We start from the raw sequence: 24,214 nt of genomic DNA, 5'->3' as shown, positions 1-24,214 counted from the left end.
TGTCAAACCTTATCAGACAGTGCAGTTTGAACATTTCCAGGTTATTGTTTGCCAAATATACCTCTAAGGGGCTGTTTAAAAAAAAAACCTACAAGTAAGTAATAAAGAGACAAAATACCCATAAATGTGAACAAGTTATTAAAAACAGACACTTTACAAAGGAAGATACAGAAGTGGCCAGTAAGCACATAAAGACATCACACGCAACATGATTAGTCATCAAGGAGATGATAATTAAAATCACAATGAATTACCACTTCATACACACTTAAATGGCTAAAAATAAAGGCTGACAACCCCAAATGCAGAGGAGGATTGAAAAGGAATTCTCATACATATCTGGTGGGAACATAAATTGTACAACCACTTCAGAGAATATTCTGGCAGTTTCTTATAAAACAATTCTCCTTTGTGGCAGTTCCCTTTCTAGGTAGTTATCCAACCAAATGAAAGCATATGTCTACACAAGGTTGTACACAAGTGTTCATGGTAAGTTTATTTATAACACTCCAAAATGGAAACAGCTCAAATCATAAACAGGTGAATGAATAAAAATCAACTCAAATATATTCAGACAATGGGATACTGTTGTTGTTCAGTCACTAAGTCATGTCTGACTCTTAGTGACCCCATGGACTGCAGCATGCCAGGCTCCCCTGAACTTCACTATATCCTGGAATTTGCTCAGATTCATGTTCACTGAGTCGGTGATGCCATCCAACCATCTCATCCTGTCATCCCCTTCTCCTCTGCCCTCAGTCATTACCAGGATCAATGTCTTTTCCAATGAATCGGCTCTTCACATCAGGTGGCCGAAGGATTGGAGCTTCAGCATCAGCCCTTCCAATAAATATTCAAGGCTGATTTCCTTTAAGATTGACTGGCTTGTGTTCCTTGCTGCCAAGGGACTCTCAAGAGTCTTCTCCAGCACCACAATTCAAAGACATCAATTCATCAGTGTTCAGCCTTCTTTATGGTCCGACACTGATATCTGTACATGACTACTGGAAAAACCATAGCTTTGACTATGTGGACCTTTGTCTGCAAAGTGACGTCTCTGCTTTTTAATAAGCTGTCTAGGTTTATCATAGCTTTCCTTCCAAGGAGCAAGCATCTTTTCATTTCACAGCTTCAGTCAACGTCCCCAATGATTTTGGAGCCTAAGAAAATAAAATATGCCCCTGCTGCCACTTTTCCCCCTTTTATTTGCCATGAAGTGATGGGACTGGATACCATGATCTTAGGTTTTTGAATGATGAGTTTCAAGTCAGCTTTTTCACTCTCCTCTTTGACCATCATCAAGAGGCTCTTTAGTTCCTCTCCACTCTCTGCCATTAGAGTGGTATCTGCATACCTGAGGTTGTTGATATTTCTCAGTCTTGATTCCAGCTTGTGATTCATCCAGCCTGGCATCTCACAAGATGGAATACTACTCAGTAATTAAAGGAAAGAAGCAACACTTTAAACAACATAAATAAATCATCATACTGAATGAAGGAAACCAAACACTGTTGGCTCAGACGGTAAAGAATCTGCCTGCAATGCAAGAGACCTGAGTTCAGTTCTTGGGTTGGGAAGATCCCCTGGAGAAAGGAATGGCTACCCACTCCAGTATTCTTGCCTGGAGAATTCCATGAACAGAGGAGTCTCATGGGCTACAGTCCATGGGGTTGCAAAGAGGCAAACATGACAGACACAAAATAGTACATACCATGTGATTCCATTTATATGAAGTTCTCAAATTGGTGAAAGTAATGTAAGATGGAAAAAATTTAGAACACCAGTTGCCCCTATGTTGAATTGTGGTGGGAACTGACGGTGAATGAAGTGCTTCCCAGGTGGCTCAGTGGTAAGGAATCGGCCTGCCAATGCAGAAGACACAGATGTGGATTTGATCCATGGGTCAGGAAGATCCCCTAGAGAAAGAAATGGCAACCCACTCCAGTATTCTTGCCTGGAAAATCCAATGGGCAGAGCAACCTGGTGGGTTACAGTCCATGGGGTCCCACAGAGTCAGACATGACTTAGCAACTGATGACACACCCACACTGACTGGGAATGGGCACAAGGGAAATTTCTGGGGTGTTGATAATGTTCAGTATCCTGACAAGAGTTTAGAGTATGTTTGTCAAAACTCACTGCATGGGGCACTTAAAATTTGGGCATTTCACTGTATGTAAATTTTACCTCCAAAAAACAGAAAATAACAGTAAACAGGTATGCTAGGTAATGCTAGGTAGAGCCTCTTGATGAAAGTAAAAGAGGAGAGTTAAAAAGTTGGCTTAAAGCTCAACATTCAGAAAACTAAGATCATGGCATCCTGTCCCATCACTTCATGGCAAATAGATGGAGAAACAGTGGAAACAGTGGCTGACTTTATTTTTCTGGGCTCCAAGATCACTGCAGATGGTGATTGCAGCAATGAAATTAAAAGACGCTTACTCCTTGGAAGGAGGGTTATGACCAACCTAGATAGCATATTAAAAAGCAGAGACATCACTTTGTCAACAAAGGTCAGTCTAATCAAGGCTATGGTTTTTCCAGTAGTCATGTATGCATGTGAGAGTTGGACTATAAAGAAAGCTGAGCACCAAAGAATTGATGCTTTTGAACTGTGATGTTGGAGAAGACTCTTGAGAGTCCCTTGGACTGCAAGGAGATCCAACCAGTCCATTCTAAGGGAGGTGAGTCCTGGGTGTTCATTGGAAGGACTGATGTTGGAGCTGAAACTCCAGTACTTTGGCCATCTGATGCATAAAGCTGACTCATTTGAAAAGACCCTGATGCTGGGAAAGTTTGAGGGCAGGAGGAGAAGGGGACAACAGAGAATGAGATGGTTGGGTGGCATCACTGACTCAATGAACATGGGTTTGGGTAGACTCTGGCAGTTGGTGATGGACAGGGAGGCCTGGTATGCTGCGGTTCATGGAGTCACAAAGAGTCAGACATGACTGAGTGACGGATCTGAGGTAATGCTATGCAGTAAACAGGTATGCTAGGTAATGCCATGCAGCTCTAGGTAATGATATGCAGGCTGGAGTGTTAAGGTGTGAAGTGTGCTTGTATGTCTGCAACTTACTTTGAAATGGATTGGTAATATAAGGATGACCATGCAATCAAGCAAGTATGGCATAATGCTAATTGTACAATATTGGTGGTTGGTACATGGGTACACATCTTTCAATTGATCTGTATGTTGCAAAGCTTTCATAATAAAATGTGGAAGGTAAATAAGAAAGGCAGCATGTAGTAAATAAAATTGCTACAAGAATATTTAAGAAGTTGGTTATAATCATTATCACTAATAAAATAAAGGTATATTAATAAAAAATGAAAAATTAGACTGTGTCCTTCAAACTCAGTTTCAGTACCCAGCTTCATCCTTTCAGTGTGGCTCTTTTTCCCTTGGCTTACTCCAACATTTTTCTTTTGATACTAGAATATGCCTAATTGGTTCCTATCACAGGGAATTCGCACTTGCTGTTCCTTTTGACGCTCTTCCTATCAACAACCTTCACGCTGAGTTCTTGTAATTCAAGTCTCATATCAACCATAGCCTCCCTGAAGTTTCCCTCCCACCACTCCCAAACACCACCCTAAATGATGTTCTTCACAGTTCTTATTCTTATGCATTGTTTGTTAACCCTTGTTTATTATTGTTATATGACCTTTATGAAACAGGAATCTTCAAGAAAGCATAGATGGGCTTAGAACACTGCAGAGCACTGCAGCTTCTTAGATCTTTGTTGAATGGCAGATATTCATCTGGAAGCAGCTGTCAATACTTGCAACACCCCCGATCCAAGAATCCTGTTCTTTTCATAGTATGACCTGCTATTTTGAAATTTACTCAAATGTGTTTCCCTTCCATCTTTACTCGAGCACATGGGCATACACGTACACACACACCCAAACACACACACATTCACAGGAGCCCTTGGGAACCGAATGCACGCCCCCCTGATAGCAAGGATGTAGCCTGGTTTCGCTCACAGTTGTAGTCTCAGTATCTGGCATTGCTAGGGCTCACAAAACCTTGCATGAATGAGTGAGCCACTTTGATCCCTCCAGTGGAGGCTGGCTTTGCTCTGCCTCGCCCTCCCTTCTCATCCCCCCCACCCATATTCCCGTTCTAAAGGCGCCCAAGAGGGAGGGGTCCTGTCCATTTCTTCGTTCCCTCCTTCGTAGGCTTGTCAGTTCATTCGCTAGTTCACTCATTCATTCACTCTTTAGTACTCTCATTCCACGCCTCCTGCCTCCACCGAAGCTTCTTGCCTGCGCTCACTGCTCCCCTGGGGTCTGGCCAGACCCTAAACCCGGGCTTAGCCACGCCCCCTTCCCGTCCCGCCCCCTCTCCGGGCCAATCGGGACCGGCGGCCCGGGCGGGGCCGAAGTCGGGGCGGGGCCTCGCCCTCCCACTACCCACGGCGGCGCCTGCGGCTCCGGAAACGCGCCGCTGGGCTGCTAGGCTCGGCAGTGCGCTAGCTGCTCCGTGGCGCTTCCTGCCACGCGAGGCTTGGGCCTCGCCAGCGCTGCTCCGCCAAGGGCCGCGCGTCGGCCGCCGCCAGGCTAGGGTGAGCGTGCGGGCCATAAGAGGATGTGCGCGGGGCCCGGGAGGGTGCGCGAGGCCAGGATGAGCGTGCGGGCCGCAAGAGGATGTGCTGGGGACCGCGGATGAATGTGCGGGGCCCGGGTGATCGTTTGGGCCCCGGGAGGATGTGCAGGGGGCGGCCCAGGAGAGTGTGCAGAACTGGGTTGAGTGTTCCAGAAAGTGTGCAGGGGAGGGGGGGGCAGAAGGCGGCCAAGCCTTGTTGGGGAGGAGCGTTTGTGTTGCCTCGGGAAGCTGCTCTGCCCTGGGGCCAGCTGGAGAGGGGCACAGGTCCGAGATGGTGGGTATGAGGAGGCTGAAGGCCTTCCCGCGGCGGGCAGGGGGCGATGGTTAGGGGCAGGAATCGCTGGACGTGCCGAGGCCTACGCTGCTTTGGGGGTGACACTAGGGGATGGGAACCGGCCACTATGAAAAGAGGGAGATCTCCCGTCCCAAGCGCGGAGAAGGCCGACTGGAAGAGGGCGTTGTGTGGGGGAGTGTGTGTTAAAGGGCTTTTCCCCCCATCTGGGGGAGGGGCTGAACAGCAGCCAGAGACGCTGTACTGGGGACAGTTCCTGCTGTATTGGGGACGGTTCCTGCAGGCGGAGTCCCTCTTTTCCTTTTAGGAAGGGGTCGAGCCTCGGCTTGGTAGGGAGGGTGAAGGGGTAGCCTAGAGCCCAAGGGCTGTGAGGGAGGGGGAGGGGCAGCCCTTGCTGGGTGAAAACGAGCCCAAGGCCCTGGATCTGAAAAGAGGTTTTCCTGTCGCCCTTCTCGGGCTACATCTCACTCTCCAGTGCCCCCACCAAACTCCTTTGCTGCCTGATGCTGGGAGGGATTGGGGGCAGGAGGAAAAGGGGACGACAGAGGATGAGATGGCTGGATGGCATCACCGACTCGATGGACGTGAGTTTGAGTGAACTCCGGGAGTTAGTGATCGACAGGGAGGCCTCGTGCTGCGATTCATGGGGGTCGCAAAGAGTCGGGCACGACTGAGCGACTGAACTGAACTGAACTAGTCTATATTTGGTTGATTAATTACATGTCTTTTTCCATCCTCCCTCACAACACAGTCGCCTGCGGCAGAAAGCCCATGGTCCCTTTCACCACCACCACCACCACTGCCTCCCACCCCCGCCACTGGCCCTGTTCCCAGAGGTCCCACCCTGTTCCAATTGACACCCTCCAGCCAGCGTTGGCCCAGCCAGGGGCCATCAGCCCCCTCTAGACTCCTTGGTCAGTGAAATATTTCTTCTTCAACCTCAGACTTGACATTTTTCTTTTACCAAAGGATTTCAGATGGGCTTGCTAGAACAGCACTCCCTCTAGGTACTAATGCTGCCTCATCCCACCCCCCATCCTCCCTCCCCAACTGGGCCTTTAAGTCGAAGCAGCTTGCACAGTACCTGGCGCAGTCCAATACATTCTCTCAAAATGTCTTAGGATCTGCATTTAGAATTCTATTGAACACTGATTTTCAGCCTTCTTTGGGTGAGAGACCCCTTAGCAAATCACTGCTGCTGCTGCTGCTGCTGCTAAGTCACTTCAGCCGTGTCCAACTCTGTGCGACCCCATAGACGGCAGCCCACCAGGCTCCACCGTCCCTGGGATTCTCCAGGCAAGAACACTGGAGTGGGTTGCCATTTCCTTCTCCAGTGCATGAAAGTGAAAAGTGAAAGTGAAGTCGCTCAGTCGTGTCTGACTCTTAGCGACCCCATGGACTGCAGCCTACCAGGCTCCTCCATCCATGGGATTTTCCAGGCAAGAGTACTGGAGTGGGGTGCCATTGCCTTCTCCTAGAAAATCACTAGAAAGTGTGAATTCCCTGCCCAGAAATCTGACAGTCAGCAGAGAGTGGCATCCCATTCAAGAGGCTCATGGGCCAGAAACCTGTCTGCTGAGTGCTGGAGGTGAGGAAGCCTCCAGATTCTAGATGGGCCCAATGTTAACAAGGCACAAGTCTGCATCCCAGTCTCCTGAGTGCTGGTTGAAAATGCAGATTTCTCGTCCCCACCTACACCTGCTACTCTGCCCCTTGAGTTGTTAGCACACCCCAAGCCAAGGGTCTAACGCACCCATCTAGCTCTGGCCCTAATTTGCCTGGGCTCCACAACTGGCCCAGGGCCCCTTGGTATTTGCACAGCATCCCCCATCCCCATTTAGAATCATTCATATCCAGGACAGTGTAACTTAAATGAAGCTATACTTACAATTTATTTTCATTTTCAGTAAGATAGCATGCATTTTCTTGGGGAAATGGGAACATAAACCTTCCCTCAATTAAGTACAACAAACACTACAAAATCCCCTTCTGGTCTACCTTCTGGCTTTTTATAGAAGGCAAAGAAAATGGAAACGTAAACAGAGAGGGGCAGGTGCCCAGGCAGAGTAAGAGAGGAAAACTGGGGAAGACAGAGACAGATGCCTCCCACCCACGCACAGAGAAAAAGGCACACACAGACACAAACATCCCGAGAGAAACAGACTCTACTGGTGAGACACCCTCTCTGTTGGCCCTTTAGGATTCACTTCTAGTAGCAGTGCATGTGCACAGTACAGGGTGAGCCCAAATGGGCGTTGTAGCCACAGCCTGGCCTGACAGGTTGAGAGCTCAGGCCCTTGGCATCCCAGAATTGCCGGACTTGGGTGGATTGGTGTCTCAACAGTGTATTCAGTCTCACAGCCTGTCCTTTGAACACTTGTGACCCAAAAAGACATGTTCCCGGAAGGTGTGCCCAAGTTCTGTCTTCCCAAATTATTTTAGTCGAACAGGTAGGACTTTACCTGCCTGAGTAATTGTTCAGAATTGTTCTGAGACATGATGCCATCTCTGTATGTCTCTTTTGGGTAAGTCTGGATGTTTATAGACCAGGTCTGCTGGCCTTAAAGCTGGCCATGCTGTTAGAAGACCCCATGGGGATGCAAGGTGGTGAGAAGTATTATTTTGGTTCTGGAAGCACTTATATTTTTATATATGCCAGTGCTGTTGGGCGATCTTTGTCCAGATATAATTCTATTGATCTGAGAGCACAACTCAAGGGAGAACAGACATCCAGCAAGGAGAATTGGGAATCCAGGTGATTAATAGGATGATTTAGGGTTAGGGTTAGTGATGGGAGAGGGAACTGAAGGCACCTATCTGAATTAGATGATAGAAAGTGCAGTCTCTCGTGTGATCTATAAATATTCCCTCTAGGGCATTTTTGCTGTGGCCCAGAACTGAATTGAACACCGTGAGCCACCTGTTATCTTCTAGGGTCTGGGGACATTCTGCTTCAGTCCTTATCTAGATGTTCCAAGGAGACCAGGTGCTTCTGGCACCTCTTTGAAGTTTCTGGAAGCTGCTAGTTCTAGTTTGCATGGCTTTGCTCCCTCTCCCCTGTGCCCATTGCCCATAGAATGCTGGCACCTGCTGAGGAGGCACCCTGGCTACTTGTGCCATGAAATCAGTCTACTGCTGATCTCTTAGGCTCAGAAGTGACCTTTCCTAGTAACCAGACACCCTCAGTAGGGGTCCCGAGCTCCAAAATGACCAGAAGACACTAAAGTATTCCCTGCTTTTGTGACAAATGTTGGCTTTTGGCTCCATTAAATTCAGCTGTTAATTTCTGTTCTTTCAAATCAGGGTGAAATGATTGTTTTGGTTTTCAGTGTTTCTGATTGGATACAGAAAATTGGATTTAAATAAGTTGGTTAAAATTTACATTGCCGTCTAAAGCACATATCAGGAACCTTTATTCACTGACATGAACTCTCAGGTTTTAGGAAGCATGATGTTTCAGAAATGTGTCTGTGAAGCAGCTGCAGAGTCTGTGGCACTTGGCTAGCTCCAGGGTAGAATCCACAGTCAACCTGATAGAGTCTTTATTCTCTGGGAGCATAGAGTTGTTAGACTACACTAAAGATCCTGCTTAAAGAAGAAAGATAATATTGTTTATATTAAAAGGCCAAGATTTGTTTTCCCAAAGTCTTTCTACCGACTTCTCTTTCCTGGTTGGGCAAAGGAGTGCACTTATAAGATTTGGGTATGCTTGTCCATGGTGAGTTAAAGTGCCTCATGTTCAAGGTCAGGATCTCCCTGTGTATCCATTGAGTACAGGACAATGGTTTTCATATTGTGCCTGGAATCAATTTGACCTTGATTTCACAAGGTCCACCTTTGGAAGGCAGTAGACACCTGTGTCATGGAGTCCAGCTTCTTTTCCAGATTAGTTCCACCATTTTAAAGTGGAGTGGTTGGGTGACATAGCTTCTGAATTATCAGATTGTTTTCAGGATTGATGATGATTCTATTTTTAACTGCAGTGGATCATTTTTAAATGATCTTCCTTTGTGTCTCGTAAATGTTTTCCCCAATATATCTGATTCATTATGCAGAGTTTAGCTTCCTTTTATGAAAGCAGGGCTCACTTTTCCCCTCCCATTTTTATGGACACCTTTGAAATGGCCTCTGTCTGTCACGGTCTCCATGTGTCCATAGTCTCTTGTCACTGTGGGTGGTGATCTGAAGTGCAGTTGGGTTAAGTCCCCTGGGCAAGCCTGGTACAGGAAGAGCCAGTCCTGTTGCTACACTGGAGAAGATAATTAACAATTCACTTGGGGGTTGTATCTCCAGGACTTCATGCCAATTAAGTGAATACACTTTGGTAGGATCTGCTCAATTAAATGGGAACTTTTCAGGAGGACCTTTTCAATTAAGCATGGATGGCTTGGAAAAACTGTGAATGAAAGAATGACATGTGTATCTTTTGTGCATGGGACTGAAAGCAAGTCCCCTAAACCCATACATACCATTAGGCTTCGATGACACAGTAGCCTGGCCTTTGGACAAGGCCCAGTGTTAGGTATTACTTTGTGGCAGATTACTTCTCTCTCTTCTCTGGTGTGGCTCAAAATGCCTCAAATCTTGGGAGCTAGACCTTAGGCAATTTATTTCACCCCTCAGATCCGTTTCTTCATTCTCGGTAAAATAGAGGCAGTCACTCAGTTGTGTCCAACTCTTTGCACATTTAAAGGAGAAGTATCTACGTGCTCAGTCACTTCAGTCATGTCCAATTCTTTGTGACCCCACAGACTGTAGCCCGCCAGGCTCCTCTGTCCATGGGATTCTCCAGGCAAGAATACTGGAGTAGGTTGCTATGCCCTCCTCCAGGGGATCTTCCCGACCCAGGGATTGAACCTGCGTCTCATGCATTGATATGTGCATTCTTTACCAGTGCACCACTAGGGAAGCCTGTGAAGGGAGAAGCACAGTGCCAAATGCATAGTAGGTGCTCTGTTAATGAGAGTTATGTAACTCACCCCTCCCTCACAGGGTGTCACATGTCCACTGAGTGCTAAGAGCTACTGCTCCCTGAATGCTGGGGATTCAGGGGTGGCCAAGAAAGAGAAGGGCCCTATCCTGTGAGAGGTGCCATTTTCCCCAGGGAGAATCAGGTAAAAACAAGCAATTTCAGAGGGTAAGTTTTAGGTAGTGAAAAGTATTGTAAGTATGTGATGGAGCTGCAGAGTGAAGACATTTGGAGGAGGTGGCACTTGAGTGAGGCCCGAATTCTTCGAAGGAGCCACTTGAGGCAGGTTCAGAGGCTCTCGGGATTATTGCCTTGGTATATTTAGGACGGGATGAAAACTGAGTGTCTGGAAGGACTGACTGAGACATATGGGTCTGGTGGGCTCAGCCAGGGCCTTGGAGTGGGTTAAGGCCTTAGGTCTCTGGCCTGAGGGTAGTGAGGCAAGGCTTGTAACAGACCATCTTGCTCAGGTGAAGGGGAGATGTTTTCCTCTTCATTCCATTTGGCAACAAAGCCTCAATATCAATAAGAAGTGAATTTTTTAGAATGAACTATGTAAATAATCGATGACCCGTTCATTTTGTATTGGAAGCCAAGGTCAAACCAAATATCAAATGTATGCCAGGAAGAAGGAAGCCCTGCCCAGGGGACAGTGGGTTACAGAAGTCTTGGCTGCTGGGCACCTAGGGCTTCCCTCACACACTGGGGAGTCACTTCAAGATGGAAGTAGAGTTTCTGTGGACTTTGGGGCCAAAGGAAGCCTTCCCTCACACCTGTCATATTGCTTATAGCTTGGGGGAATGATCCCAGGAATTCACAATCCCATGGACCTGCCTCTAAGCTTTCTGGGACTGCCCACGCATTCCTGCCAGCCCTGCTCTGTTGTGGCTTGCCTGTGTGGGCACCTCAGGACATTGCCCAGCTTCAAGGACTATTATTCCCTCTTGTCTTCTTGGCCTTGGCCTTGTCTTCTCACATGCTGAGCATCTTTCTTATCCAGAGTCTACTGAAATCTTTTAAAACTGTTGTTCCTTTCTGGTTACTAAAGAAATGCAGCTTGGTTACTAAACATTCATGACAGAAACAGAAAGCTGAAGACCTTTCTAGACCTGGACTCTACACCAGGGTGGTGCACATTGCAGTCTTGATGTGCTCATTAGCTGTGAGTCACTCTGTTTATTCCTTTTTTTCCTTAAAACGCAAATGTATACTGTTCTTTCCCCTTCCTCTACAGTCTGTGATTTTTTTTAATAAACAGCTACTGTCTGTCTATAATCTTGTTTGATGGAGGATTCAAATTTTTGTAATCTGCTGTGTATCATGCTGTATTGGCCACCTGTTGATTTTTTTTCCTTTTCATTTACTCATTTATCTTTTGTCCTATGTTTTTTTTTTTCTTGTCCCTTACAACCTACCGATTTTATGCTTGAGCTCTCCAGTTTTCTTCCTGCTCTGAGTTCTAGGATTCTTCAGGAAGGTCTCCCTCTTGTTTTTATGACATTGGGATTACTGACACTCTTCATGTTGGTTATATTGTATTGTTTTCCATCCTTTTACTTTTAACCTATCTCTCTCTTTACATTTAAAGTCTTTAACTTTAAAATTTCTTGTAGACGTCTAGCACACACTTGAGTTTCTTTTTTAAAAAAATACAATCTGATAATCTCTGCAAATTAATTGGTGTGTGTTTAGTACATTTATATTTAACTTAACTATCCATATGGTTGTGTTTACATTTGCCTCTTGCTATTTGTTTCTGCTTGCCCTAACTGTTCTTTTTCATTTGTTTTTTTTAACCTACTTTTGGATTATTTATTTTATCTCCACTACTGCCATGTATCAGAGGCTTGGAGGGCTTCCTAAAGCACAGTCTTATATTTTATTTCTATATATGTTATAAACCCCAATTGTTGGTTTTGTTTAGTTGCTAAGTTGTGTCTAACTCTTTTGCAACCCCATAGATTGTAGCCTGCCAGGCTCCTCTGTCCATAGGATTTCCCAGGCAAGAATACTGGGGTGGGTTGCCATTTCCTTCTCCAGGGGAATCCTCCCAACCCAGGGATGCTCCCAACCCAAGGATCGAACCTGCGTCTCCTGCTTCAGCAGGTGGATTGTTTACGACTGAGCCACCAGGGAAGCCCTATAAACCCCATACTACCTTACTATTTTTTTCTCTAAATGTTCAGCTTTCTCTTAAAGATGTAAAAGTGTTCTATATTTCAGCACATATTTACGTTCCTGGTGTTCTTCATTCCTTTGTGATCCAAGTTTCCATCTGGTACCATTTCCCTTCACCTGAAGAATTTTCTTAAATATGTCTTATTGTGTGGATCTGCTGGTGACAGATTCTTTCAGCTTTTCTTTGTCTAAAAAAGTTTGTTTTTTGCCTTCATTTTTGAAGGATACTTTCCCTAAATATCAAATTCTTGGTTGACATGTGTTTTTTTTTTTCCCTTTAGCACTTTAAAAATGTCATGAAGTTGTTTTCTGGCTTGCACATTTTCTGATAAGAAGTCAGCAGTTATTATCTTTGCTCCTTTGTATACAACATCTTTTATTCTCTGGCTACTTTAAGATTTTTTCTTTATCACTAGTTTTCAGCGATATGATTATGATGTGTCTTAGTGTACAAGTGTGGGGTTTTTTCTGGTTTTGTTTTTTGTGTGTTTGTTTAGTCTTGCTAAGGGGTGATTGGGCTTCTTGGATATAGGTTTTATCCAATTTAGAAAATAATAAATTTTAACCATTATTTCTTCAATTATACTTTTATCCCCCCCTGCTTTTCCTCATCTTCTCAGATTCCAATTATATGTGTGTTAGACCACTTTTTGTTATCCCCAAGTCAATGAAACACTGTTAAATATTTTTTTCTTTCTGATCTTCATTTGGGATAATTTTTATTGCTAGGTCTTCAGATTTTCTAATCTTTTGGGGCAGGGGGAGAAGGCTGCATCTAATCTGCTGTTAAGCACATCCAGTGAAATTTTCATTTTAAATGTTACAATTTTCACCTCAGTAAGTCCCATTCAGTTTGTTTTTATCATCCATTTCTTTCATTATGTTCCTGTTTTTCTTTAAATAGTTATACATTGTTAAACTAGCTGTTATCCTTGTCTGTCAGTGATCATTTCTGGGTGTTTCTATTTTCCTTTCCATGAGTCACATTTTTTCCCTGCTTCTTGGCATTTACTTAATTATTTATTGGATGTTGAACATTGTAGAGATTATGTTGTTGAATGTATGGATTTTGTTGTTTCACTGTGAAAAGAGTTAGACTTTGTTTTTGGAGGTAGTTGCTTATGGAATAGTTTCATCCCTTCAAGCCCTATTTTTATGTTTTTCTAGAGCAGATCCAGGGTCACTCTGGCTCCAAGGATAAATCAGTCCTGCTACTAAAGCATGGCCTCTCTGATTCTCTACTGAATACCCCAGATGATCACTGAGAACTCTGTACTCTCGTTGGTTGGACCCTGAATATCTCCCTACCTTTGTGTGTCTTAGGAATTATTCAACTTACAACTTCCTGGTCATTGTTTTCCTAGTCTTTGTGAGTTTTATTGTATGCATGCATGGCTTAGTGGTCAAGAAAGACTCAAGGGGAATCTTGTGCAGATTTTTTTGAGCTCTTTTTTCTGCATAGCTCCCTCGTTTCTGGAACTTTGCTTTGCCTTAGCTTCCCTGAATTCTGGTCTGTGTTGGTAATAAAGCCACCAAGCTCTGTTTGGTCCCCCTCTCCCTGTAATATAATCTGGAAATTGCCTCCGGAAGATATCTGGGACACTGACAAAGCTTATATTATTTGTTTCTCTTCTCTCAAGGATCATCATCCTGTGCTGTCTGCTGTCCAATACTTAAAACTGTTGATTCACATCTATTTTGTCCAGTTTTGTATTTATTTATAAGACATTAAATCCGTTCCTTGTTATTCCATCATAGCCAAAAGTGGAAGTCTCTGTCCATCCCTTTTAATATAACATCTAATTTTATGAAAAACTATTTCTGGAGTACCTGGGTTCTGTAATCCTTGAGCTAGTGTAAAAATGCTTTCTTTTCATTTAACTATGAACCAAATTGACTTGATAGCAGAACAGAAACTGGGTTCCTGTTTCTGTGAACTCACTGAAGTGGGCGGTCTGTGATGCAGACACACTTGTGGTGGGATCTGAAAGAAAAAGGCAACTTGCACATGTGGTTCAGATCTTTTATTTAGCAACTTAGTCTTTGAAAAAAAAATTTTTTTTTGCGGTGTCTTTTTCCAGCTATTGTTCAACTTTTCATTTTGTCAAATATATCACAGAAATGTTCTTCTCTGCAAGCTGTCACCTGATGAATTGTTTTGGTGTGGTGGAGTATGGACTTTTGAGGGCCTTACTGCTAGTCAGGAAGCCCTTGCTCCTGTTCCCTTCCCTTTAGTAGCCCAGTCTGTTTCTTTGTTGCCCCTACAAGGTTGAAAAAGATCTCCCACTTCCCAGTTATTTCTTCTGATGTTCTTTTGGGGAACACTGCCTTCCTGTGCAGTGTGAGCATGAAACTTTCCAAGGCCTACTGCTAGGAGGCCTATGGCTGACCTGTCTCTGAGAGCCAATATTCCTGCCACTGGCTTTCAGTCTGAGTTTGTCTTCTCTCTGTGCCTGGGCTAACATTCATTTGTCTTGTCTGGATTCTCTCTGGGCTGCCTTTATCAGTTCTCTGCCAGCCCAGTTTCCCCACTATTTGGGATATGTTTTCTTAGGTATGTCCATGTTCTAGTTTGTCAGTCAACCTCTGTGCAAGAGAAGACTCAAGATTTAAAACAAGTGAAAAGGAAATCACCAGTCTCATCCCACGGGACCCAGAGGCAGGGCTGCTGTCACTCGTGGCTCTTTCCACTTTCATTAGCTCCCCCTGATCCCCAGGGTCTGGCCCTTACCCAAGAAGTCAAGTCCTGTCCAAGTCCTTACCATTCCTGGGAACAAGTCCTGGCAGTGCCCCCTTGGAGTGCTTGAGGCTCAGATGAGCTGTGCTTCCCTCAGCCTAGCTTGGGAATTTGTCACTGCTTCCTGATTCTAGTATTGGTCTCTGCCTCTTGCCCCAGCATAACACACAACTGGACCTGAACCCCAGCTGCTATCTTTCCTCCCTCTTTCTGCTTCTCTCCCCAGAGTCTGCCAAGGAATTGATACCTGCTGGGTTTGTAATTTCCATCATCCCAGTTGGGGAGCTGAGTTTCAGTTCAGGAAAGTGATTGAGCTAACGTCTCTTGGGAAGACAATGGGAGCCAGGGCCACAGCCCAGGTCTCCTGGCACATGGTCAGGTTCTCTTTCTAGGACTTCTTGAGGCTTATACTTAGATTTCCATGTTCGCATGTATACTCACTCTAGACTCTCACCTCTCATCCCTGGGGTTACTGGCATTGCCCTTGCCTCATTCTAGAATGGATGGAAAGACAGATTGTTCCTGGGAATTCTTTCAGGATTCGGTGACATTTGGTAACGTGGCACAATACCTCATCAAACGGAGTGATTGAGGCTGGACCCTGAGCAGAGGACCTCAGCATATTGAAGAAACGTGATATCTGTGGGTAAGGATGACCCCAGCCCTTCCACAAGATTTGCCACCAGCTTCGTGGTCCTACGGAGCTGGGAGTGGGATAAGGGGGCACCTGACAGTCTAGTCCCACACAGGCCCAACTTCCAGCTTATGCTCCCTGGGAATGGGCTGTAAGGAAATACAGAGGGTCTGCTACACACGACCTGTCAAAGTAGCGGGTATCCCTCCCAACTCATAACGGCTTATAAAGAAGTTAGAACAAACTGGCCACCATAATGAAATACTTTTTTAACCCACAAATTATGTAAATTGTATGGGAACTTTATTGTAGTTTACTGTTGAGAGAGGCTGACATGGCAAGTTCCTTAGCACCACAAGGGGCTGCATGTGTGAGGTGGGGAGGCTTCTTAGGAGGAGAGACTGCCAGGGGTCAGCTTTGATAGTTATGGAAGGACTCCAAGTTCAGTGTGCAGACCTTAAGGAGAGTGGACAGGGGAAAGGGAGGATTCACCCCTCAGGAAGACAACCTGGTGCTCTATGTGGATAGACCCAGAGCTTGCTTCATCCAGCCCCTGGAAGGAGCTGACCATTGGGAAAGGCATTTGATATTAATGGATGACTTGCCTAAGGGAACAGCCACTCCAGCCTTTGAGGATTGAAAGCTTCCCCTTCAAAGGCCCCAACCTGATGTCATCTCTGGCTGCTGCTACTGCCTGTTTCTTTTTCCATGAGAAGGAGTTCCTGTTTTGACCCTCACCTTGGTCTCTCACCTGGAGCAAGTCAGAGCCGTCCCCTAATGTGGATTGAGCTAAACATTCAGGTGAGTAAAAAAGAAATTTGAAGAAATGTCAGGGCATCATGGGGGAAGCCCAGCTGAAGCTTTGGGGAGGAAGCCACATGTTTGGGGTGTGGCTTGATCCTCAGCCACCTTGAGAGGGAGCTTCCAGCAACCAGGCCCTTATGCCCTTTCTGTCTACTGTCCTTATTTCTGGTTGGTGACCTCCTGCCAAGTGGTCAGCAGCTGTCTCAGGAGCAAAGTGATTGTTGACACTCACTCGTTTTGCTGTGATTATTCCTTCCTCCTCTTGAGACTGCAGTGTCTTATGGTTTTCATTTCAGAAAGCATCTGGGCAACCCAACAGCCAATGATGGATGAAAATGCACAGTCACAGGAGATGGCTTCCACAAGCTCCCCGAGGGCCAGTGAGCCCAGCCCTGAGGTCAAACAGAATGGGGACTCGGGGGGGAAGGGAGGAAGCCCCCAGAATTTGCCTGTAGAGCATCACTTTGCATGTAAAGAGTGTGGGGATACCTTTCGGCTTAAGGTCCTCCTGGTGCAGCACCAGCGAATTCACAGTGAGAAGAAGGGCTGGGAGTGCGGCGATTGCGGTCAGGTCTTTCATGGGGTGGCTGAGTTAAATGAGCACAGGAAGAGCCATGTGGCTGCAGAGCCCCAGCCAGGCCCCAGCTGGGTCCTCGACGGGGCCGTGGAGAAGAGGGAGCAAATGGAAAAGGAGGCAAAACCCTTCGAGTGTGAAGAATGCGGGAAAAGGTTCAAGAAGAATGCAGGCCTCAGTCAGCATCTGCGCGTCCACAGCCGAGAGAAGCCTTTTGACTGTGAGGAATGTGGCCGCTCCTTCAAGGTCAATACCCACCTCTTCCGCCATCAGAAGCTGCACACTTCGGAGAAGCCCTTCGCCTGTAAGACATGTAGCAGGGATTTCCTGGATCGCCAGGAACTTCTCAAGCACCAGCGGATACACACCGGCCACCTGCCCTTCGACTGCGACGACTGCGGCAAGTCCTTCCGAGGAGTCAATGGCCTGGCCGAGCACCAGCGCATCCACAGCGGAGCGAAGCCCTACAGTTGCCCCCACTGTGGCAAGCTCTTCCGGAGGAGCTCGGAGCTCACCAAGCATCGGCGGATCCACACTGGTGAGAAGCCATACGAGTGCGGCCAGTGCGGCAAAGCCTTCAGGCAGAGCTCCAGCCTCCTAGAGCACCAGCGCATCCACACTGGGGAGCGGCCTTATGCCTGTGGCGACTGCGGCAAGGCCTTCCGGGGGCCTTCTGACCTGATCAAACACCGGCGCATCCACAGCGGACTGAAACCCTATGAATGCGACAAATGCGGGAAGGCCTTCCGCCGGAGCTCCGGCCTGAGTCGCCATCGGAGGACCCACAGTGGAACAAGACGCTGCGAGTGCAGCGAGTGTGGCCGCGTGTTCAAGAGGCGGTCGGCGCTGCAGAAGCATCAGCCAACCCACCATGAGTAGGCGAGGCTCACAGCCCCACGGCTGGCAGCGGATTCCCGCCGGGGCCAGGTCCCTAGAGGGGGAGGGCAGAGTCAAAGGAGATGAACAGTTTTGTAATGCTTATATATTTTCTCTTCAGAAAGGTTGAAATCAATTTATACTACCACCAGCAATTTATAAAGTGTCTATGTTTCCCATTTTGCCTATCGAGAGTAGCTTTTACCATTTTGATTGATTTTGGCTGGTTCAACTGGCCTCGAGTACCTTCAAGGTATTTAAACCCACAGGCCTTGAATCGGAGAATGAGAGAAGAGAAATCTGGATGTGGGAAGTGGAGCTGGATGGAGATGCTTGTTTTCCTCCAAGCTCCCCCTTCAGGGAAAGGGAGACCCAGAGCTATTCAACGACAGCATCTGTAGATTGTGAATCCCGACTTTCCCTAACAGAGCAATCACCCCAAAGTTTTTGGCCTACTTGAATTTATAAATTTTTAGGGTTGTAAATAGAATAATCAAATGTCTTATAATATTTAATTTATTAATTTAGTTATGCATACCTATTATAAATCACATTATATATAATAATATATTAATTTACAAAGTATTCCGTTTTTGCCTGACTCTGCTCCATGAGATCATTTTATTCTAATTCCTCCTATGCATTTCTAACCACACTGTCTTCACCAACCTCAGAGCCCCTTTGGAGTCATTATTTTCAAAGCCCATCCAGTGGCTTCCATCTGTATGAGCTGTGTGCCATGTAGCACTGTGACAATCCCTGCACAAGGCTCTCACTAGAAATCACCTCCCACAAGCCATAAGTACCTGTTCACGTAACATTAGAATGATGGTTGTCCTTTTTTAATTTGTCCTATAGTTCTACAGTGCACCCACTTAAGGTGTTCCTTTTTAAATGAACTTTAAAAGGCTTTTTCAAAGCATTAAAAACTTGTCATTGTGAGCTCATACTCTTAAGAAGAAGTACTGAATCTGAGTTACATTTCTTTTGTGTCCTTTTTTCTTAAACCAATTCAACCTGGTGACTTCCATGCATATCCAAAACTAGCATCGACTGGAGTTTATTTCAGGCTAATGGGTCTCATCCTCAAGCAGGACTATTAAAATCAAGTATTTGAGAGAAGATCAACATGATAACAATGACATCCCAAGGACTTAAGCATAAGGTGATGCCTCCTTTTGGGGAACAATAGCCTCTCCTGATATGGGGCCTAGATGGTACTTCTCCAATCCTCCATTTCCACCTCTATAAAACGAAGATGATCACAGGACTACCTCTTAAGGTTATCGCAAGGACCGAGATGCCTCACCTGGCACAGAGGTACACACTCAGTGAAGTCATCTGCCATCACCTCCATGGTTATTGCTGTTGTTCTGTGACTCACTGGTATCTGAACTGGGGATAGACCCAGGGCTCCTGACTCCTAGTCTCATCTTCTTTCTCTCACATGATGGCTTAAAATACTGTTTCCATTTGCTCGCATGCAGATCATATGTGCATCTCCTTTGACCAGTTATCAAGTTACCTTTGAATATATTGACATTATACAGCAGTTCTTTCTATATCAATTGTGATGATTTCTTTGCCAGTTTTATTGCTTTGCTCTTTGTAGCAATTTTATTACATTTTTGTTTTGTAAGCTTTTGATTTTTACATATCCAAGCGTTCATTGTTGTCAGTTAAATCGTAACTTCCATTGCTTCAGTAGTTAGAGATGATGGTATTTTCTTCTAGATATTGAATTACAAATGAAAAGTTGAAAGTCCTGCCCCACCAGAAGGTGGATGTCCAGGTGGGCAGGCTGGATGGAAATGGGCCAGAGATGCAGGCTCACTCCTCATCCAAGATGAAGACTCTGCACATAAGTGGGCAGTACTTGACTATCCAACCTGGCCACCCAGGCACTCAAGAGGAATTTCCATCTTGGATTGGCCAGAACACTCTTGACTGTTCCTCAGCATAGCCCTGGCCTCAGCAGTGGGGCGGGACCTCACTTATGGGTCAGGATCAATGGGACGGTCCAAACTTGGTCTTGGCAGCAGCTGGCCAACCTTCCAGCTCCTGGGAGCCTTGGCCATGGTTCGGCGTGGATTCAGTGCCTGAGCAGCAGATCCACCCAACAGACATCTCAAACACGAAGACTCAACCGACTGATGGCTGTCACATGGATGGTATCCTCTTCCTAGAGAGTGATTCTGGAACTAGAAAGAGGTCACCAGTTCGGTGGCTTCCACTTTTGGTGACTAGGAGGAAATTCACCTGTGTGTTCTGATGTCACCTCCTGCATCCACATCTGTGAGGGGGTGACAGAACAAAGGCTTGGAGACAACCCTGCCCCTCTGATGGCTACACCAGGCCTGGGTTGTGACTTGCCACAGCCTTGCCCAAGAGGGGCAGTTAAAACAAGAGTTCAGAGGGCAATGATGCCCTTCTGACGACAGCCCATGTGGCATAGAAATAGAAATTGGTCATCCTGGAACTGGTCTCTCACTTTCAGCAGCCTCCCCCAGGAGGAACAGCAGCAAGGGCTAGCCAAGAACCTGGCCCCTGTAGCGTGACTTCTCAGCAGCTGTGCCTGGGGTAGAGGGGAAGCTTGAGAGCCTGCTAAGGAAGGGCGCCCTTCTGACAGGCCCACCGGGGCTGGGAAGCAGGGTCCCACAGTGACCCTTGTGACCTTAGCCAGAGGTACTCTGGAATGGCTCCCCCAGGTCACACCAGTGGCTCTCTGCAACATCTCCATCCTGACCCCCGGGCTGGAGAGAAGCTGACAGCTCTTGTTACATAGCAATTCTTTCTGCTAGGGGGCCTCAGTTCTTGCAGTAGGTGTAAATCTATGTCTGAAATCACTACTTCCTGTCTCATCAGTTTTCTCTTTTCAAGCTATTAATGACGTATTTGCTGCAACTGTCATTTGGTAACGAATGTTGGCATCCATGGGGGCAAGTCTGGCATTGCAACCTGAAAGTAGCCTGCCATGTCTTGCCTGGGTTTTAGGAAGGATCTAGATGCAGTATTAACTCAGAACTTAGTATCGTCGACACCACTCCACTTGTCCCCAGCCAGGACCCGGCACCTTGGCACCTTGGCACCTTGTCATGCCCTCCTTTCCTTTGTTCCATTCTCAGTTCTATGATTTTCTCTTGAACAGACCGTCCACCGGAGTGAACACATCTTTTCTGTCACTGTGTTTGTGGGTGAAGTCCATGCTCTCTCTGTGGCTTTAACGTGTGTCCTGTAGTCGCACCGAGTTCAGTGTTTGCCTCGGGTCCCTGGGGGAGGGGGTGGATTTCCTTGGACTCTCTAGGTCTACTGCTACATCAGATGCAAAATGTGATCAGACTTGCTGTCATGTGTGCTTGTCTATGCATTTATGTATCTACCTCATTTCATTTTTCTTTCTAATCACATGTATTCCTTTTGCAAGGCAAATGGAGAGCAGGTTGATTATGTAGAATGCCAGCTGTCCTTCAAAATGGGTCCTTTTCTTATATTCTGAAAAAAAACCTTCCATCACTTTTATTAAAGTTTTGAATACTTGCTGAAATTTTCAGAAGAAAGTAACTGTTTACCACTTCTGCTGCTTAATAAGATGAACTGTGTGGATTAGTTGTGTCATACCCACTCTCCAGTTTCCAAAATGAGCCCCACCCTGTCCTGGTGGGCATCTCTGTCATGTGGGGTTGCATTCCGCATTCCCGGGGCTGTGCCCTGTTGTCTGTTATGTGACCCCCACCCCGTCAAGGTCATGTTCATTCAACCAGAACTGAACACTTGACTCACAGGCAGTAATTGGTCGACAGAGCTGGAGACATGGACCAGATCTTTAGGGTTCTCTGTAAAGTGTAAATAAGAAAACAGAGAAGTTTCTAGTTTGTGCTGGAAGGAAGAGGGAGCCACCTGGGATTTAGGGGAGTTGCCCTGATGGGCAGCACCAGCTTGAAGATCTATGGACTCCTGCTGGGCACCCTCAGAGAGGCCTTGACCCCAGCACTGCAAGGGAGCCTGGCAGTTCCCTTCTGGGATCTCTGGCGACTGCCCTGGTCCACTTGTGTCCCTGCCGTAGACCCCCTTGACCTGAGCCAGCTTGAGTAGGCCTCTGCTTTTTACAGTCTGTCAAGACCAATTGCATTTCCCCATTTGTCCACTTCCTGAGAAGAATCACATGATTGGCTTTCCTCGTGTCCTACCCAGCCCTTGTCCCCAGACCAAGCCCCACCTGACTGTTCTAAACATCTCTTTTCAATGTGGTATTCTGTTTGCTAACATGGATACAAATCTATGCCTCCCAGCCTCAGTGAGTTTGACCAATGATTTTTCTGTCTGGGCATTGTTCTTTCCTGACCCCATGTTTACCCCAGGAAATGAGTTAAGTCACTGCTCACCCTATTCTTGATTTTGGAAGTGTCTAGTTACTTCCAGCTACTTTCCAACTGTCATATTGGAAAACTGATAACTTCTGGATAACTAGTATACTTATAATGTGTAGTTCTCATTGCATCTGTTCGGGTGGTTATTTTCTAAAGTAGAAATGGTCTCTTTAAACAAACATGGCCTTCAGTGTTACTTGCAGATCTGAGAACCATTATGCCCTGCCCCAGTTCATGTTTTGGTTGTTGGCTCTCTTTTCTCATTCTTCCCCAGTCTCCTTAACTTGTCTGTTTTACAGCAGTTACTATAATCAGCCTTGCACTAGCGCTTTGCTCTCCCCGACCTCCCCAACCCGTTAGATTGTGAGCTCTTAGAAGACAGGGGTGGCCCTTCTTGTCTGATTCCCCTTCCAGATCTAGCACAGTGCCTTGCATTGAGTAGATTTCAATAAATATATGTTAAATGGCATTGGTTGTCCTTGACTTATTTCGTCAAAGCTTGGTTTATCAGTTCTTCCATTTTTTCTCCACATTCTGGACTTCCAGCCCCTGTCTTGCCTCGCCCCATGCCCTGCAACTGCCTGCTGGATGCCTAGAGGAGAAGCGGGGTTCCCTGGAGACAGAGAGTTGGTCTTCCTGGAAGTTCGAGCTGTCCCTTGGCAGAAGGGGCCTGTCATTCAGCCAGGTGCCTCCCTTCACCATAGCTGAGGTTCTCCCCTGGATCTAAATTCCAGGTGGAAGTGGAAGACCAGCTTTCCCCTTAGCTTCTCCTGCTAGGAATCAGAAGTGGGGTGACAGAAGGGGCTTCTGAGACTTAAGAATTGTCCAGCCTCTGTGGGCTGCATAGGAGCAGGAGCAGGGAGGTCAGTCTTCTTGGTGGTCAGTGGCTGGCCCCCTCTGTAGTGTCTGTTGCCTCAGAAAAGGCAGGCAACGAGGACAGGCTGCTGGTTCCCTGACCCTCTGAAATGCAAACAGAGCTCAGCCTTGGAGTCAGCTGCCCCATTCTGGAAGGCCAAGTGAAAAATGGGCTCCAAGAAGTGCATGGGTTGGCCCCTTCCAGGCCACAATGTGCCCCAATAGGAGAGAGCTGCATTTTGGAAAGGAGCATGACTCCACCTACCAACCTTGTCTCCCTGGAGGTGCACAGGCAAGGCCTATGTCTTCTTTCCCCCAGGTCCTGTCAATTACTCTACCCAAATGCAACTTCCAGGCAGGGGGTGTGATACTGCCTCACCCAACCAAGAGCCCAGCCATCTCTGCTTGAACCACTCACTTGCTTTGCTGGTATCATGATGTGCTTGCCACCAAGAATTTCACCTCTTTTCCCTTCATACATGTGCAAGCTCTGTTCGGGCAAGCTGCCTTGTGCAAAAGTCAAGGCCACAGGTCCACTTGTTAAGAATGGGCCCCGGGGAGAGGGGACAAGCTGGGGCTTTTATCTTGGTGTCCTGTGGACCTCCAGTAGGGTGTGGAGAGTGTTCATCTCTGCTCCTCTCTTAGTGCCTCTGCCTTCCGGAGCCCTGGAGCTTCTCTCAACACCACCCTCCTCTGAGTCCTCCCAGAAGTCTTACCTGAGAGTTCATTGACCCCAGACCCCCACCTCATGGGCCAGCATCCGAGCCTCCCTCATTGCTAAGGAGGCTCACACCCATGGCCCTCTGTCCCAGTCTACTTCTGCCCAGCTCACATACAACCTGAGAGGGGCCACTGGCATTGTCTTTAGGCTGCTTTAATAAAAGGCTGCTTTAATAAAAATACCATGAACTAGGTGGCTTCTCAACAGACGTTGATTGCTCACAGTTCCAGAGCATGGGAAGTCCAAATCATGGCTGGCGGAGCTAGTATCCAGTGAGGACCTGCTTCCTCATGCATATGTGGCTGTGTCCTCACATGTTGGAAACAGTGGGGGAGCTTTCTGGGGTCTCTTTTATAAGGTCATTAATTCCATTCATGGGGACTCCACCTTCCTGGCCTGCTGCTGCTGCTGCTAAGTCACTTCAGTCGTGTCCGACTCTGTGTGACCCCATAGATGGCAGCCCACCAGGCTCCCCCATCCCTGGGATTCTCCAGGCAAGAACACTGGAGTGGGTTGCCATTTCCTTCTCCAATGTGTGAAAGTGAAAAGTGAAAGTGAAGTTGCTCAGTCGTGTCCGACCCTCAGTGATTCC

At 46.7% G+C, this 24,214-nt stretch overlaps 1 protein-coding gene across 5 annotated transcripts; it reads left to right on the top strand.

The window, feature by feature from the left end:
* Positions 1-4,417: 4,417 nt before the first annotated feature.
* ZNF275 (zinc finger protein 275) lies at positions 4,418-22,515 on the top strand. Of its 5 annotated transcripts, none has more exons than XM_006043707.4 (4): positions 4,418-4,574; positions 15,330-15,437; positions 16,142-16,226; positions 16,526-22,515. In XM_006043707.4, the coding sequence occupies exon 4, from the start codon at positions 16,552-16,554 to the stop codon at positions 17,680-17,682; it is 1,131 nt and encodes a 376-aa protein (XP_006043769.1). In that variant the 5' UTR covers positions 4,418-4,574; positions 15,330-15,437; positions 16,142-16,226; positions 16,526-16,551; the 3' UTR covers positions 17,683-22,515. The 5 variants fall into 5 exon arrangements, with proteins under 5 accessions (XP_006043769.1, XP_006043770.1, XP_006043768.1 ...); XM_006043708.4 differs by having other exon boundaries at positions 16,083-16,226; XM_006043706.4 differs by having other exon boundaries at positions 16,043-16,226.
* Positions 22,516-24,214: the final 1,699 nt, after the last annotated feature.

Source organism: Bubalus bubalis, chromosome X (genome assembly GCF_019923935.1).
Source record: "Bubalus bubalis isolate 160015118507 breed Murrah chromosome X, NDDB_SH_1, whole genome shotgun sequence".
NCBI classification, from domain to species: Eukaryota; Metazoa; Chordata; class Mammalia; order Artiodactyla; family Bovidae; genus Bubalus; species Bubalus bubalis.
The sequence above is the reverse complement of the archived record's forward strand: the minus strand, read 5'-3'. Positions and strand labels throughout refer to the sequence as shown.

What these genes read in the sequence shown, in the direction of transcription:
- ZNF275 (XM_006043707.4), top strand. Translation starts at nt 16,552, where the DNA reads ATGATGGATGAAAATGCACAGTCACAGGAGATGGCTTCCACAAGCTCC.